Source organism: Gavialis gangeticus, unplaced genomic scaffold, assembly GCF_001723915.1.
Source record: "Gavialis gangeticus isolate Ggan-Ray unplaced genomic scaffold, GavGan_comp1, whole genome shotgun sequence".
NCBI classification, from domain to species: Eukaryota; Metazoa; Chordata; order Crocodylia; family Gavialidae; genus Gavialis; species Gavialis gangeticus.
The window spans coordinates 263,194,493-263,208,827 of NW_017729032.1; the positions used below are offsets into that span (position 1 = coordinate 263,194,493).

The 14,335-nt window shown below is 48.2% G+C and overlaps 2 protein-coding genes across 2 annotated transcripts in view; one reads left to right on the forward strand and one right to left on the reverse strand.

Annotated features, from left to right (window-relative positions):
- The window catches only part of CEP97 (centrosomal protein 97), a 31,131-nt gene extending 28,322 nt beyond the window's left edge, over positions 1-2,809 (reverse strand). Inside the window, exon 1 of the mRNA XM_019523706.1 lies at positions 2,704-2,809. Coding sequence (XP_019379251.1) covers positions 2,704-2,755 — 52 coding nt within the window. The 5' untranslated portion in view covers positions 2,756-2,809. The remainder of the gene's footprint in view (positions 1-2,703) is intronic.
- Positions 2,810-2,921: 112 nt separating this feature from the next.
- RPL24 (ribosomal protein L24) lies at positions 2,922-7,014 on the forward strand. Its single transcript, XM_019523707.1, has 6 exons — positions 2,922-2,981; positions 3,079-3,154; positions 3,665-3,775; positions 5,568-5,704; positions 6,308-6,371; positions 6,879-7,014. The coding sequence occupies exons 1-6, from the start codon at positions 2,977-2,979 to the stop codon at positions 6,957-6,959; spliced, it is 474 nt and encodes a 157-aa protein (XP_019379252.1). The 5' UTR covers positions 2,922-2,976; the 3' UTR covers positions 6,960-7,014.
- Positions 7,015-14,335: the final 7,321 nt, after the last annotated feature.

Sequence of the window (14,335 nt, forward strand, 5' to 3'; positions counted from 1 at the left end):
AAAAAATCAGGGAATTTATCAGTGAAAAAAAAAAAGAAATATTGGTAAAAACTGAGAATGCAGAACACTACCCACGTCCTATTTATGCCACATCTAAATCACTGTACCTTTTCTAATTGCTTCTAGTTCTTCTCCCAGCACCTGTTCACTGGTAGACCCTTTCCCTGTACTCTGGCAGGGGAGAATATAGCCAGTTCTCATAACCCAGGCTTGCCAGATCAAATCTCTTAAACCTTTGCTACCACCAAGCTAAGACTAAAAAGAGCACTGGTGAAGAACTGCGTTCAGTCATTGTATTAGTGGGCCAGATATACAACTAACAACTCCAGTAGCCAATTTTGGAGATAATTTTGCCAAACAACAGCGTTGCTAAATTTGTACTACTTTTGTTAGCACAAATTTGTACTACTTTTGTTAGCACAAATTTGTACTACTTTTGTTAGCACAAATTTGTACTACTTTTGTTGACCCTAGTGCAGCAGTAGCAAAGCTGTAAGCAGCAGCAAAACAATGTAAGCTATCTTGCCTAAGAGACCATGCTGTATCTTTCTAAGTTTGCTACTGCAATCACAAGGATTGATTTTTTTAAGAGTTAATTTATCTAGTTCTCTCCATCAAAAAAAGCTTCATACTCACTTTGATCCCAAAAGTTTGCAGAAAAGGATAGTTTTCTTGCGATATCCCAGTTGGTCTAATAAAAGGTATCATTTTGGAACCAAGAGTTCTAGTTTTTTGTATGTCATACTCACTTCATACTCAGCTTCATCAAGGAAAACTTCATAAGTAATTTAAGGCAATACAGGTTTCCCTTGATTTATGCAGGTTCTGTATGTGCAAATTCAATCTTATGCAATCTTTATATGCACGGTAAATTCACTGTTACGCGATCAGTGTGGTGGAAGACCACAGTCAACTGCTTTGTGCAGCACACTGTGGGAGGGACACACACCAAATACAGTCTTGTGTGTGGATCTGTGCTCCCTGCTCATGGTCTGTGATGTGTTTCTGTAGTTGCCATCTCCATTATGGTAACATTCACCACCACCCTGAGCTTGCGTGTGTACTGTCTGCTGTTGGTGAATACCAAAATTGCCTTGTAAAAGTGGTAGAAATGGGTCTGGGGGTCAGTCAAGTCAAGGTCTTGGAACATATCCGTATTTGTTACATTGTAAAGTGGGTTCCCTTTATGCAAATTCAAGTTACGCTCCATTTTCCAAGAATGCATGTACAGCATAAAAAGAGGAAAACCTACAGTGATAATTATTACCATTATCATCCTCATGCACCTGGCAATGTTCACAATGCTTTAAAGACATATGGCAAGGTTCCTGCCTCAAACAGCTCACACCGAGGATTAGAATCTTTGCAGTGATGTCTGCAACATAAAGGGCCGTCCTGGGGGGGCGGGGGGTGGAATCGGGGTGACTGCCCCAAGCCCTGAGCTTTGGGGGGCCCTGCGGAGCCCAGCTGCTCACTACCCCGCCCACCACTGCCATCGGCAGCAGCAGCTTCTTCAGGTTCAGGATCGGAGTGGCGGCAGGGCCCTGCACAGACTGATTTGTCCTGGTCACCTCTGGCAACATATATTTTCTAGAGATGATAGCAGGGATGTGTGGAGTTTGAGTATGGAAGAATCTTTGACAATTATGAAAGCCACATGCAAGCAATGGCTACAGCAAGGAAAAGATCCCCTGGTAAATGGAAGGTTTATATAAAGAAGGTGAGAGGAGCTGGGGCTGGGGAGGAAACCAAGAAAAAAGTCTTGCCTCAGTGATGCATGATGGAAGGACTGAAAAAAGCTGACACGACATTTGCAGCTTAAGCCTCAAAGAAATGAGGCTCTTTTGGGTGATACAGAATCATAGAAAAAGCATTGGAAGGGACTTCATCTAATTCAAACCCCTGCTCAAAGCAGGACTGTCCCCATATCTTTTACAGCACCAACTACACAGTCGGCATGAAGTGAGAGAAGTTGTTTAATGCACAGCAGTCTTCATCAGCAAGCCTTGAAGAGGCACTGGACGATTGGCAAGGGACCAAACCATCCCTACGGGAGCCAACTCTGTGATGTCTGGGGATTATTGCAGCCCAGCTGCCTTGTGTGATTGAGACACAGAGGTCTCAAGGAGGGAGTGGAGGGGCAGGGAGGGGTTCAGCCACGATGCAGCAGGGAGTGTGTTGAGGGCACCAGGCCGAGAGGAAGGTGGTGAAGAAGACAAGAGAGTGAGTTACCAGACCTGACCGCTTGACAGCACATCAGGGCAAACAGGAGAGGGTGCGGGGGACGGGGATGGAGAGGTGTATCCCCAGCCCCAGCCAGACACTGGCACCAGCCACAACTGGGCTGTGCCCGTGCTCCTGCTGGGACTCAAACCCAGAGAGAGCTTTCTGGCCGTGCTGGGGTGGGGGTGAGGAAAGACGCAGCTCCCTGAAACCCACGGAACAACCTGCGCAGTAGCTGCCGCTGCACCTGGGCAAGGGGAGCGGGACAAGCGCAGGACGGGACTGACGGGTCAGGCAAGGCCTGGGCGTGGGGGGAGAAGCGCAAAGGCTATCGGGACAAGTAGTGCGAGCGCCAGGCGAACGCGCTAGCTCCGCGCGGACCAAACTACAGCTCCCAGCGTGCCCCGCGTGCGCACCGCCCCTCCCCCCCACCAACCGCTGCGAGATGGGGCGCACTCGCTCCCTCAGCACCGCCGGTACCTTCCTCGGGGCCCGCGGGCGAGCCGCTCTCTTCGCTGTTCGCCGCCGCCATGTTGCCCGCTTGCTCACACCGCCAAGCAACCCGGGGCCACAAGCGGATTGGCGGCCTCCTCCAGCGAGGCAGCCACGCCCCCACGCCCTGTCGAGCGCCCCCATTGGGCGCCGCAGAGTTCCGTCCCGGCCTGCCCCGCGCGGCGCCTATAAAAGGTGCATTCCCATGATCCTCTCTTCCTTTTAGTCGCCGCTGCTGCCTGGGCCGAATCGGGCGCCATCATGAAGTGAGCTCTGCTTTACTTCCCCCACAACGCCCCCACCCCCCGGTCGGTCCCGCCACCCACGCGCCCCAGCTGACTGCTTGCGTTTGTCTCCCCGCAGGGTCGAGCTGTGCAGCTTCAGTGGCTACAAGATCTACCCAGGCCACGGCCGCCGCTATGCCCGCACGGACGGCAAGGTGCGCGGGGGGTTGCGGCCCGAGGGGACCTGGGGGAGGGGAGGCTGTAGGGGGGCGGTGGCTGTGACGTAGGGGCCCAGCACAGTCCTGAGGGATGTACAAGCCCAGGGACGCTGGCAGCCTTTAACCCTACACAGGGGCAGCAAAGATGGTGGCAGATGACAGAACAAGAACCACTGGTCTCAAGTTGCAACGAAGAAGGTTTAGGTTAGATGTTAGGAAGGATTTTATCATAAATAGGATAGTAAAACACTGGAGCAGGTTACCCAGAGAGGTGGTGAAATCTCCATCCTTGGAGGTATTTAAGACCCAAGTAGACAAAACTTTGGCTGGGATGATCTAGTTGGGGATGGTCCTGCTTTGAGCAGGGGTTGGACCTCCTGAGGTCCCTTCCAACCCTCACTTCCTATGATTCTAAGGAGGACTCAGCAACTTGACAAATATAAACTCTGATGGTTTGAATGGCGTAAACCTATTGTAAAATAGGTATATTTGTGTGCATGTTTCCAGGTTTTCCAGTTCCTGAACGCAAAATGCGAGTCTGCATTTCTCTCCAAGAGAAACCCCCGCCAGATCAACTGGACTGTTCTGTATCGACGCAAACACAAGAAGGGACAGTCTGTAAGTATATTTAATATATTATGATTAATGATGCTTTAATGTTGAAGAGAGGCATGTGAATCATCCCAGTTGCCATAGGTGTGCAAGCGACAACTCCTGGATTGTGAAGTGGGCTGGAGCATTTAAGTGTTACAGACTTTCATTTTTACCAATACAAAATTCATATCCTCATGATTCTGGCCATACATAGTTCCTGTTTGTTGGCTTTTGGTTCTGCCAAATATTAACACTTTGACATTAAGGCTGGGCAGTGTGATGGCACTTAATTCTCATTGGGAAGGATTACTGCAATGAGGGGAAGAGGTCTGCATTCCTCTCTAGTTGGTAGGTGATTAGTTGAGCATACATTCTTTGTTGCACTTGTAGCAAGTGTAACTTGTATCTGTTTTAAAGCTTGGACTGTGATTTTTAGGTCCAACTTAATTACGAAGTGATTGCTGGGTATAAAGATCCTGAACCTGCTACAGCATAACATTCCTTAAGTATGTTTCCAGTAGTTTTTATGGTTTCCATCATGCTATGATAGCTGTTATGGCATCTGACAAAGTTGATTGTCACCTGCAAAAACTTATGGCTCTGAAAGAATTTTTATATACATTTTGGGACACTGTTGAGCACTTTAATAAGCAAACCACAGTAATGAAAAGTGCCTGTGCATCACGTGTATCTGTGTCCCCACACTGGAAAAATTGGTGGCAAGGCCCTTTGAACTAAAGCTCATTGAATGTGTTTTATTTGAAAGTGCCCTGCCACCATCTTTCAGTGCAGGGACACAGGTCACTGATACATGTGGTGCTGAAGGCTGCTGGAGTGCATTTGTTTCCATGCTTCAGCGGACTTGAAATCAAGTTTGTTCTGATGTGCTGAATTTCTGGCGCCTCAAAGCAGGCTCCCCAGGGCTGTAGGAGCTGTAAGGTAACACCCTGCCCTGCCTTCTGTCTCACCTCATAGCTAACTGCCTCTCTCTTTCCATTGTGTAGTAATTAATTTTTAAAGGTGTTACTTAAACTTCAGCTGACAAGGTTTCTAATGCTTGTTTTGATTGGAACAGGGAAACATACGTGATTAGATTATCTATGCCAGCTTGATAAAGCTCTAAAAGTCTCTTCAGTGTTACTGTTAAGATTTTCTTTACCAAAAAAAAAAAGTTCATAGGCTATGTGGAGATCTGCAACAGTCTTCATGCTCTCCCATCATAGTAATTTCTGAACATGTTCTGTTTCAGTCGTCTTGGGATCTCATGGAGTTCATTATACTTGGATTATAGAAAGTTGAATTTGAAACTGTAGTTTCTGGAAGCAGGCTTGAATAGCTGGGCCTGGAGAGGGGAGCTAAAGTATGTGACATTTTGAATAATCGAAGAGGAAGGTTTGGGAGCATTTTCTGAAGATGGTTAAACTTGACTTGTCTCATGGTTGGAAACTTCATTCCACAACATCCTTTTGAACAAATTGACTTATACAAATAGATTTCCTGTTTTTAGGTACTCATAAGGAATGCTCTTACATCCTCATTGCATTTAACTGATTTCTCTTAGCTTTATTCCTTGTCTTCACAGACTATAAATAATGCATTGATGAGAGAGTTTTTTTTTTTTTTTTTTAGTCTGTTCTGTGTAGTGTGGAGATGGTTGTCATTATGGTCAGCATTTGCCAAAACAGATTCTTACTCTGAAAAGGATTTTGGAGAAAATGGTGACTCTACAACACTGAAGACAAATGCAAATAATGCAGTGCTCTCTGTTCAGCTTCTTGTGGCACTAATTATCTAATTCACACCTCTCCCATTTTAGGAAGAGATACAAAAAAAGCGCACACGCCGTGCTGTCAAGTTCCAGAGGGCTATCACTGGTGCATCTTTGGCTGAGATAATGGCCAAGAGAAATCAGAAGCCTGAAGTACGAAAAGCGCAGAGAGAACAAGCCATTAGGTGAGTAGCTGAAGGCAACTGTAGCAATCTCAAGTATTTTCAGTGTAGCAAATATTCTGGTTTCCATTAGGGATTTCTAAATTGTGCTTGAGGTCACAGTTTGTAACCTGGCTTGTTAGTGGGAGGGTGGAGTTAGAAAGAAAGACAAAAATACTTAAGGTAGTGCTAGCTTGAGGGTTAAAATGATGAAGCAGATAAGAATGTTAACATGAAGTCCTGAGAGCTTTTAAAAAAAATGTAGCTGTCCAGTTGTTGGGGATGCTGCTGAAGTATAGAAATGGCCTTTACTGCTATTTGGTCAAAAAGTTTAAAAAATATATTTTAAAAAATGACTGATTATAATTTAGGATGGGGGAAATGCCACTTGCATTGTAGTATTCCAAACAAGCCATTTTATTTTTTAGATTCTGAGGTGAGCTTTCTCAAGATGCCTTATGCAGCTGTAGGCCAGAAGTCAAATGCATCATAATTTCAGGTTTACCTAGCTGCAGTTCTTGTTTCTTTTAGTATCATAGCTAGAGTCTACTTCATTTTGAGATGGAAGGAAAATGTTAGGTGGAAGAAGCAAATAATTGTAATAACTCTTTGTTTTTTAAATAACAGGGCTGCCAAGGAAGCCAAGAAGGCTAAGCAGGCAACCAAGAAAACTGCAACCTCTACTACAAAGGTGGTATCTTTTAGGCCAAACGGGTAGAAATTTATAAAATGTAAAACTGGTAACTTGAAACAAATACTGTTGTGTGGAACATCTGATTGGGAGTTTGTGTATTGCTTGCTGCTTTTGCTGAAACGTGGGCTTCGGCAGTCTATGATATGGGAGATACGCTTTTAAGTCTTTGCTTTTTGAGACTGCAACAATACTAAATTATTGCATTTCCTGATAGCCTCTGATAGCCAGACATTTTACATAATTAGCAGGAAAGTATTCTGAATTTGTGTTGATGGGTGCCTGTTCTTTAAGCTGGTTAGCACTGCAGGGCTCTTTCTGTAAACCTCCTGATTACTTGCCTGCTTTACTGAGATTTGTCACTATACGTATGATACCACTATCTGAGTACACTTGCCTCACTTCTAATAAGGACACTTTATGCCCTCAAGGAAAGAATTAAAATGGAAACATTACAAGAGATTTTACCAGCTAGTTTTACCATTTGTTTTCAATGTCTTTTAACAGGCACCAACAAAGGCAGCACCTAAGCAGAAGATTGTGAAGCCAGTGAAAGTTTCTGCTCCCCGAGTTGGTGGAAAGCGCTAATTTTGGCAAGCAGTAGTTGGCTGTGTTTAAATAAATATCTGACTTTCATAACTTGTGCAGTGTTCTGTTCGCTATGTGGAATGCTGAAAAAGTTGAATACAACAAGAGCTTAACTTGAGAAACAAGCCACTGCTAAGAGAATCTGCTTTGTACAGTCTTCTGAGTTTTGAAATAGGCTATTCTGTCTGTTCTGCAGTGTCCAAGGGTTTACAGTAGTTTCTCCAAGGAGTAAACTCTGAAACACTAAAATCACAACGCAAAGCATAAATGCTTCTCAATGGGAGAGTTCAGAGTCCGATTCCTGTACGTAGCAGCAGTAAGAAAAATATGGCCCGCTGGCTAGATCTGGCCTACCAAGTCATTTGATCTGGCCTGCAGCTGGTCCCTCTTGTATGCAGGAGGGTGACCGGACTCTGCTTCCCTGCAGCCTTGGCAGTGTCGGCTCCTGGCTGCTACCACTACTGCCACCGGACTTGGCCCTGGTGCCTGGGCACCACAGCCTGTCTGCCCTACATGCTGCCGCAAGTGCTGGATGGAATGGGCAGGCAAGGTCTCCATGGAGACTGGCCCAGTACCTCTGCAGGCAGGGCACACTGCTGGACAGATGGGATGGAGCCCACAGCCAGGAGTATGGGCAGTTGGGGCCAGGATCTTGGTCTGAGGCAGTGTCACAGCCTGCTGCCTGATCATACCTGCAATAGGTGCTAGTTCTATGGGCTGGGACATGTCAGAGGTGGGCTGCAGGCCTGCCCTGCACTTGGACTGAGGTGAGACCCAAGATCTTGGCCCCACCCATCCTGCAGTGTGCCTTCCCTGCAGAGGTCCTGGGTTGGTCTGCCTGGAGACCCTGGGGTAGGACCAGGATTGCCAGGTGGTGACAGTGCCAGCCCCAGGGCAGTGCCACTTGGGGAGCTTTGGTAAGTGGTGAGGGGAGGGAGAAGAGATGCTGACATGGCTTGCAGGAGCTCACCAAAAACCAGTGGTCTTCCAGCCTAAGCAACTGCCTACCACTTACAGCTGCAGTAAGGTGTACCATGTAGGTATAAGGAAAGATCAAATGGCATATTTATATTAAGGCAGCAATTGAGGTTGCCGCTGAAGCAAAGATTTCATCCAGTTTGTCCTTACAGCCCTGAATATACAGTAGAACGTGATACTGCATTTTTTACTATTATGGCTTTTTTAAATTTTCAATTGGAGAGGAAGAGTAGAGGTATATACTCAAAACTTTTTTTCCTCCTGTTTTTCAGTAAAACAGTATACTGCTACTGTAGATACTAACAAGCTGCTCTGTTTGCTGTTGCCTTATTTTCTGAATCTACTTCAAATAGAGCACAGGATGCTTTTCATTTTATAGTAGCAAATGGATGCACAAGGACCTAGTAACCTGCATACAACCCATAAGCTCTTGTTCTCCAAGTCCCACTTCATTTAAGGGAGGAGTCCTATTACTTTCAACATGAAAACTGCTACATTAAAAAAGTTTAATGATGTTCCTTTGCTTAGAACTAGAATGTATCAATCTTGACAAAGCATTTGAGCATCTTCCAGTTGCTTCAGAACTGGATCAGTCAGAATTAAGGATACATTGTTCAATAGTTCCCTCTTCCATACTAGAAGCTTATTTGTGGGGGGGGGGGGTACTTATTTTTAAAACCTCTAGTGACTAAAAATTGATAAATGATGGTATTCTTAGCTGCATAGTACACTTTTCCTGATTCTTCTCTACATTTAGCTACTGAAATGTTCCCTAAAATGATACCCTCCTGTAATTAATCCTGCTTTCTGAGGAAGGTGACAGTAATGGAATGAATACATGAACTAAGTCTTAGTTCTCTTAGCTTTTTCACCTGCATTATGTACCCCATTGAGAAGCAACTCTCATAGCATCACATATTAAGGAAGGTCACAATATAAGTGTGCACCAAACATACCTGGCTTCCACAAACAATGTGGACTACCAGGACCATGCCAGTTAAGTCAGCAGAAGTATTGGAATATGAGCATATCCTTCTGTAGTTACAGAGCCTCCTCTGCTCACAGGTTTGAAGGATCTGGCCCCAATAGTCAGCTGCAGTGAGAACCTAGAACAGTACTCTAGCACAGGGTAGGCAGCCCTTGGCATGGGTGCCAGTGTGTGGCATGTGATGGAATTTTGCTTGGCACATCTGCCTCGGTGGATGGCAACAAAGGGACCAGGGCTGCACTGCCACAATAAGGATTGGGGCCATCAGCTCCTCTACCATCTGCCCCTGGCACACCATCTTGCAAGTCAAGGTTGTGGGTGTTTTTGGAATTCTGCCCAGAAATGTTGCCAACCCCTGCTCTGGTGAATAAAATCCAATGAGCTGACTTTTCTGGATTGGCATGTATGGCCATTTTTATTAATAAAGGTTAACTTGGTCTGGTTTTCACTTGTGTACCATTTCAGAACTCTGAATGGGCTTCCAAAGGAGGTGGAGCTCTCCTCTATATTGGGAGTCTTTAAGAGAAGGCTGGATAGGCATCTGGCTGGGGTCATCTGACCCCAGCGCTCTTTCCTGCTCAGGCAAGGGGTCAGACTCTGATCCTAGTCACGGAACTTCTGGTGGAACTAGAAGTGTTCAAATCAGCAGGTCCTGATGATCTCCACCCCAGAGTGCTGAGGGAACTGGCAGAGGCCTGTTAGTCTTACCTCCGTCCTGGGGAAGCTCTTTGAGAAAATTATCCAGAAGCACATCTGCGAGGGGCCAGTAGGGGAGATTATGCTTAGGGGCAATCAACATGGGTTTGTTAGAGGCAGGTCCTGTCACACCAACCTGGTTGCCTTCTACCACCAGGTCACAAAATCCTTGGATGCAGGTGTTGCAGTAGATGTAGTCTTTCTGGACTCTGGGAAGGCCTTTGACACTGTCTCTCACTCCGTTCTCATTAAAAAATTAGGTGACTGTGGTGCTGATGCCTACACAGTCAAATGGGTTGCAAATTGGCTGGAGGGCTGCACCCAGAGAGTGGTGGTGGGACAGGTCTTTTTTGACCTGGAGAGATGTGGGCAGTGGGGTTCCCCAGGGCTCAGTCCCTGGGCCCGCACTGTTCAACATATTCAACAGCAACTTGGATGAGGGGGTGAAAAGCAGCTTGTTCAAATTCACAGATGACACTAAGATGTGGGGAGAGGTAGGCACGCTAGAAGGGAGGGACAGGCTACAACTAGATCTGGACAGGTTACAGGGGTGGGCGGATGAGAACAGGATGGGTTTCAATATTGACAAGTGCAAGGTGCTGCACCTAGGGAGAAAGAACCAGCAGCATACCTACAGGCTGGGGAACTCCCTTCTCATCAGCACAGAGGCAGAAAAGGATCTTGGAGTCATTACTGATTCCAAGATGAACATGGGCTGCCAATGTGAGGACACAGTCAGGAAGGCTAACCGCACCTTGCCATGCATCCACAGATGCATCATGAGCAGGTCCAAGGAGGTGATCCTCCCCATCTATGCAACACTGGTCGGGCTGTAGTTGGAGTAGAGTCCAGTTCTGGGCGCTGCACTTCAGTAAGGATGTGGCCAGCGTTGAGAGGGTCCATAGCAGGGCCATTCATATGATCAAGGGGCAGCAGGGCAGGCCCTATGAGGAGAGACTACAGGACCTGAACCTGTTCAACCTCCACAAGAGAAGGTTGAGAGGGGATCTGGCAGCCATCCATAAACTGGCCAAGGGGGACCAGCAGGGAATGGGAAAGTCCCTGTTCCCCCAAGCACTACCAGGAGCAACAAGGAATAACGGCCATAAGTTGACTAAGAGTAGATTCAGGCTAGACACCAGGAGACACTACTTCACTGTCAGGGCGGCTAGGATCTGGAACCAACTTCCAAGGGAAGTGGTGCTCAGTCCTACCCTGGGGGTCTTCACGAGGAGGCTAGATAATTACCTAGCCAGGGTCATTTGACCCCAGCACTCTTTCCTGCCCATGGCAGGGGGTCAGACTTGATGATCTGCTCCGGTCCCTTCTGACCCTACCAACTATGAATCTATGTTTCTGAAGAAGGGTGGGCGGGAGCTGAGTTTAACCTGGTTCAAGAAATCACCAAGTCCTTCACCAGTCTTTCCTCATGTGCTTTTGAGCTTCCAAAAACCACTAGATCAATTGTCTTAGGAACTGTCTGACAACAACCCAGAAGTTAGTGTACTTATCTTATTCAGGACATGTTAAAATAGCAGATAAAACAACTAAGATGGATGTGCCACACTCAATTTACATCAGTGCTCCCTAAACATAAAATACTCTGCTATAGAGAAAATCTTAGGTTTAATTTGTTTCTATACACACAAACTCTAAACTGGTATACAGCGCGTAACATTAAATAATGCTCCTTACTCCCAACCCACAATACCCCACCTCCCTGGTCCATACTGGAGCCCCTCACTCCTAACTCATAGCTCCCTGGTGCTGCCAGTGCCCTGCACTCCTGATCCGCAGTTCCTTGGCTCCGCCTATGCCTCTCACTTCCAAGCCACAGGGCCCCTAGCCCTGCTGGTGCCCATCATTTTAACCTGCAGGCCCCTGCTGCCTCCTAGCTGCATATCATCTTCCAGCCCCCCCGCCTCTGTGAGCAAGGACACTGGCCCAAGTGCCACCGGTTGGGCCATGCAGCTCCCTGCTGCCCCTAAAGGGTCCCCATATCCCCTTCCCCTGTTGGAACGGCAGGTGCTTCACCACCGACCCCCTGTCCTGCTGCAGTCCCAATGCCTGAAGATCTTCTATCAGCACTGGCAGGCACCCGCCCCCCCCCCCCCACTTCATACATGTGCCCCACAGACGGTTCCCAGCCCTGGCCCTCTAAACCAGGTGCTTGGCCCCTTAAAGACTCAGAACTTAGCTGCAGGTACTCACCAGCTAATAATCTACCTGACTGGAAGCCAGCTTGGATCTATCCCAGCTAATGAGGGAGGAGCCACAAGGATGGTTTGCTTGTCTGTTTATATTATGCTTGACTGTTTCTTTTGTTTGTTCTTATTACTGTAGGGGACCATGTGGCTTCATGTTAAATGAACTGGCTGGAAACCCTGAAGTCAGAGCTGACTCTTCTATATCAGGAAGTGGGGGGGGAGTGACCCCCTTGCAATGGCCTATACAAGGACTACAGATTCTTCTCCCACTCTCTGAATTAACTTTTGTCCCCCATGTGTTCATTACATATTTGCCTTGCCTGCTGAACAAGGCCACCTTCTTTTCTCTACTCTTTGAATACAAAAGACAGAGACAGTTAGCAATGAGAAATCTGAAAACAGGCAGAAGAAAGGGTGGATTTGCACCTTATAGCTTTCACTGAATCAGAGGGGTACAGCATGAGCTTTTGTGAGCCTGAGCTCATGTCACTGGATGCTGTGCAAGGACATCTGATGAAGTGAGCTTGGGCTCCCAAAAGCTCAAGCTCTGCCTCTCTGATTCAGTTAGGCTCTATGGTGCAAATCCACCTGGACTTTTTGTATTTAAATCACTCTCTTGGATAGCTCTGCACATGTCCTTTTGCAGCACTAGCTCAGGCAGGTGCCGGCTCATGAAGTGCATGTCTCTCTGATTTAGTTAGTCCAGAGATGGGCAAAATATGGCCCACAGGCTGGATTGGACACACAGCTGCCCCCACAGTGTTATGGGGGAGAGCCCCAATGTCCCTGCCCAGCCAGCACCTCAGGCCCCTCTCCCAGCTAGTGCATGTAGTTTCTGGCAGGCTCTTCCTGGCGGCTGCTGCAGCTGGGTGCTAGTTTGCACCCCTGGCCTCCAGAGCCTGCTCCTGATCTTTCCCCTGCCACTCCAAGCAAGCAGCTTCAGCTGGGCATCTCCTCCCCCATCCTGGTTGCCTTCCATCAGAAGGCAGTTGGGAGCTGAAGCCAGAGCCCTGTGCGCCCACCAGGAGTGGTGTGGCATGACAAGGTGCAACAGAAGTGGGAGTAGGAGCTGCTGCTGCTGTAAATGAGGATATAGAGCAGCACCCAGTTGGCTGCAGCTGCACTGGGAACAGCTTGCTAGAAGCTGCTGCTGCTCCTCTTGCTGCGCAGCACCATTCTGGGCGGGCAGGTGAGCAGCTTGGCCGGGTGGCTCTTGCCCTAGTATGTGGGGCTCTGGCTTCAGCTCCCAGCTGCCTTCCTGGGGCAGCAGGGGCAAAATCAGGAGCAAGAACCACCAATGGAGAGAGGGGGAGCAGAGCAGAACACAGCCAGGCTGTGGGCACAAGTAGGACCATGATGTGGGCTACCACGGCATTAGTGTACGGCTTGGCCCCATGCAGGGCACCATGGGAGCAGTGTGGACCACACTTCCAGGGCAAGGTCTGCTGCATGCGGCCCCTCATTCCCCCACTCACACCGGGCTTCCAGGACCTAGTGTCCAGGTAGCCCCATCTCCACACACATGCCCCCACACTCAAGAGGGCAGAGGCTTATCATTCAGCCTCACCCACCCCACCCACTCCTGAACACTGCTCTCTGCCTGCTCATAGCCCCAGAGGTAGTTCTGATGAGTTGCTACTGCAATTTAACACTTAGATATAGAGTATGGGGGGTGCTGACCCAGCCTAGGACAACTCATTAATATTCCCCATGTGCCCCAGGGCCCATGGGAAATTTTTTTTTTTGGTGTTGTTCTTAAAGTCTGTGCTTTGGAAATATGAAAAACCTTCACTCTTTCACACACATCTATATCTAACTATATAGATATCTATATCTATCAATCAATCAGTATATGGTGGCCTAGTGGCACTAAGGAGGGATGTGAATGGCACTTGGGAGGGTGGGGGATACAAAACTTTGATCTTATATATAAGAAACAGCAAAGTCTTTCACATTCTCGAAGCAGACTTTTAAGAACGCCAAAAACCGTGAGTCGGCAACAGTGCAAGTAACCGCCCAACCCTGACAAGGAGGAAGAGGAGTTTATTTTAGCCTTCTGCCCACGTGGCACTCGCATCCCTGTCCCATGCCTTATCCGCTCTTTCCGCTCCCTGTCACAAGTGCTACAGCTCACACCCCCTCCAGCTCTTTTATATAAAGGGATAGATTCGGCCCTCCGCGAGCATGTGGCCGCTCTCGCCGAACACCGCCCTACTCCAAGATGGCGCCGAGCCGACCTCTTCCCGCCCAACTCCAAAATGGCTACCGCTCCGCAACTCCCCCCACGCTCGAGAGGGCGCTGACGCCACTTCCGCTTGTGCAGCAGCCATTTTGTCTCTCCGTCGCGGCTGCTGCCCGAGCTTCTCCCTCCCACCCGACGCCGCTGGCCGCGCAACTCCAGTTCCCCCCCGGGCCCGGCTCCCTGCGGACCCGCCGCCTCGGACAGTGGGGCGGCAGCCGCCCTCTGGCCAGGGCCTGGCGAGGCCCCCGGCCGAAGCGACGCCCCT

Coding starts and splice junctions, on each gene's coding strand:
- RPL24 (XM_019523707.1), top strand. Junction 3,776..5,567: donor AACACAAGAAGGGACAGTCT/GTAAGTATATTT, acceptor CTCCCATTTTAG/GAAGAGATACAAAAAAAGCG. Junction 5,705..6,307: donor CAGAGAGAACAAGCCATTAG/GTGAGTAGCTGA, acceptor TTTAAATAACAG/GGCTGCCAAGGAAGCCAAGA.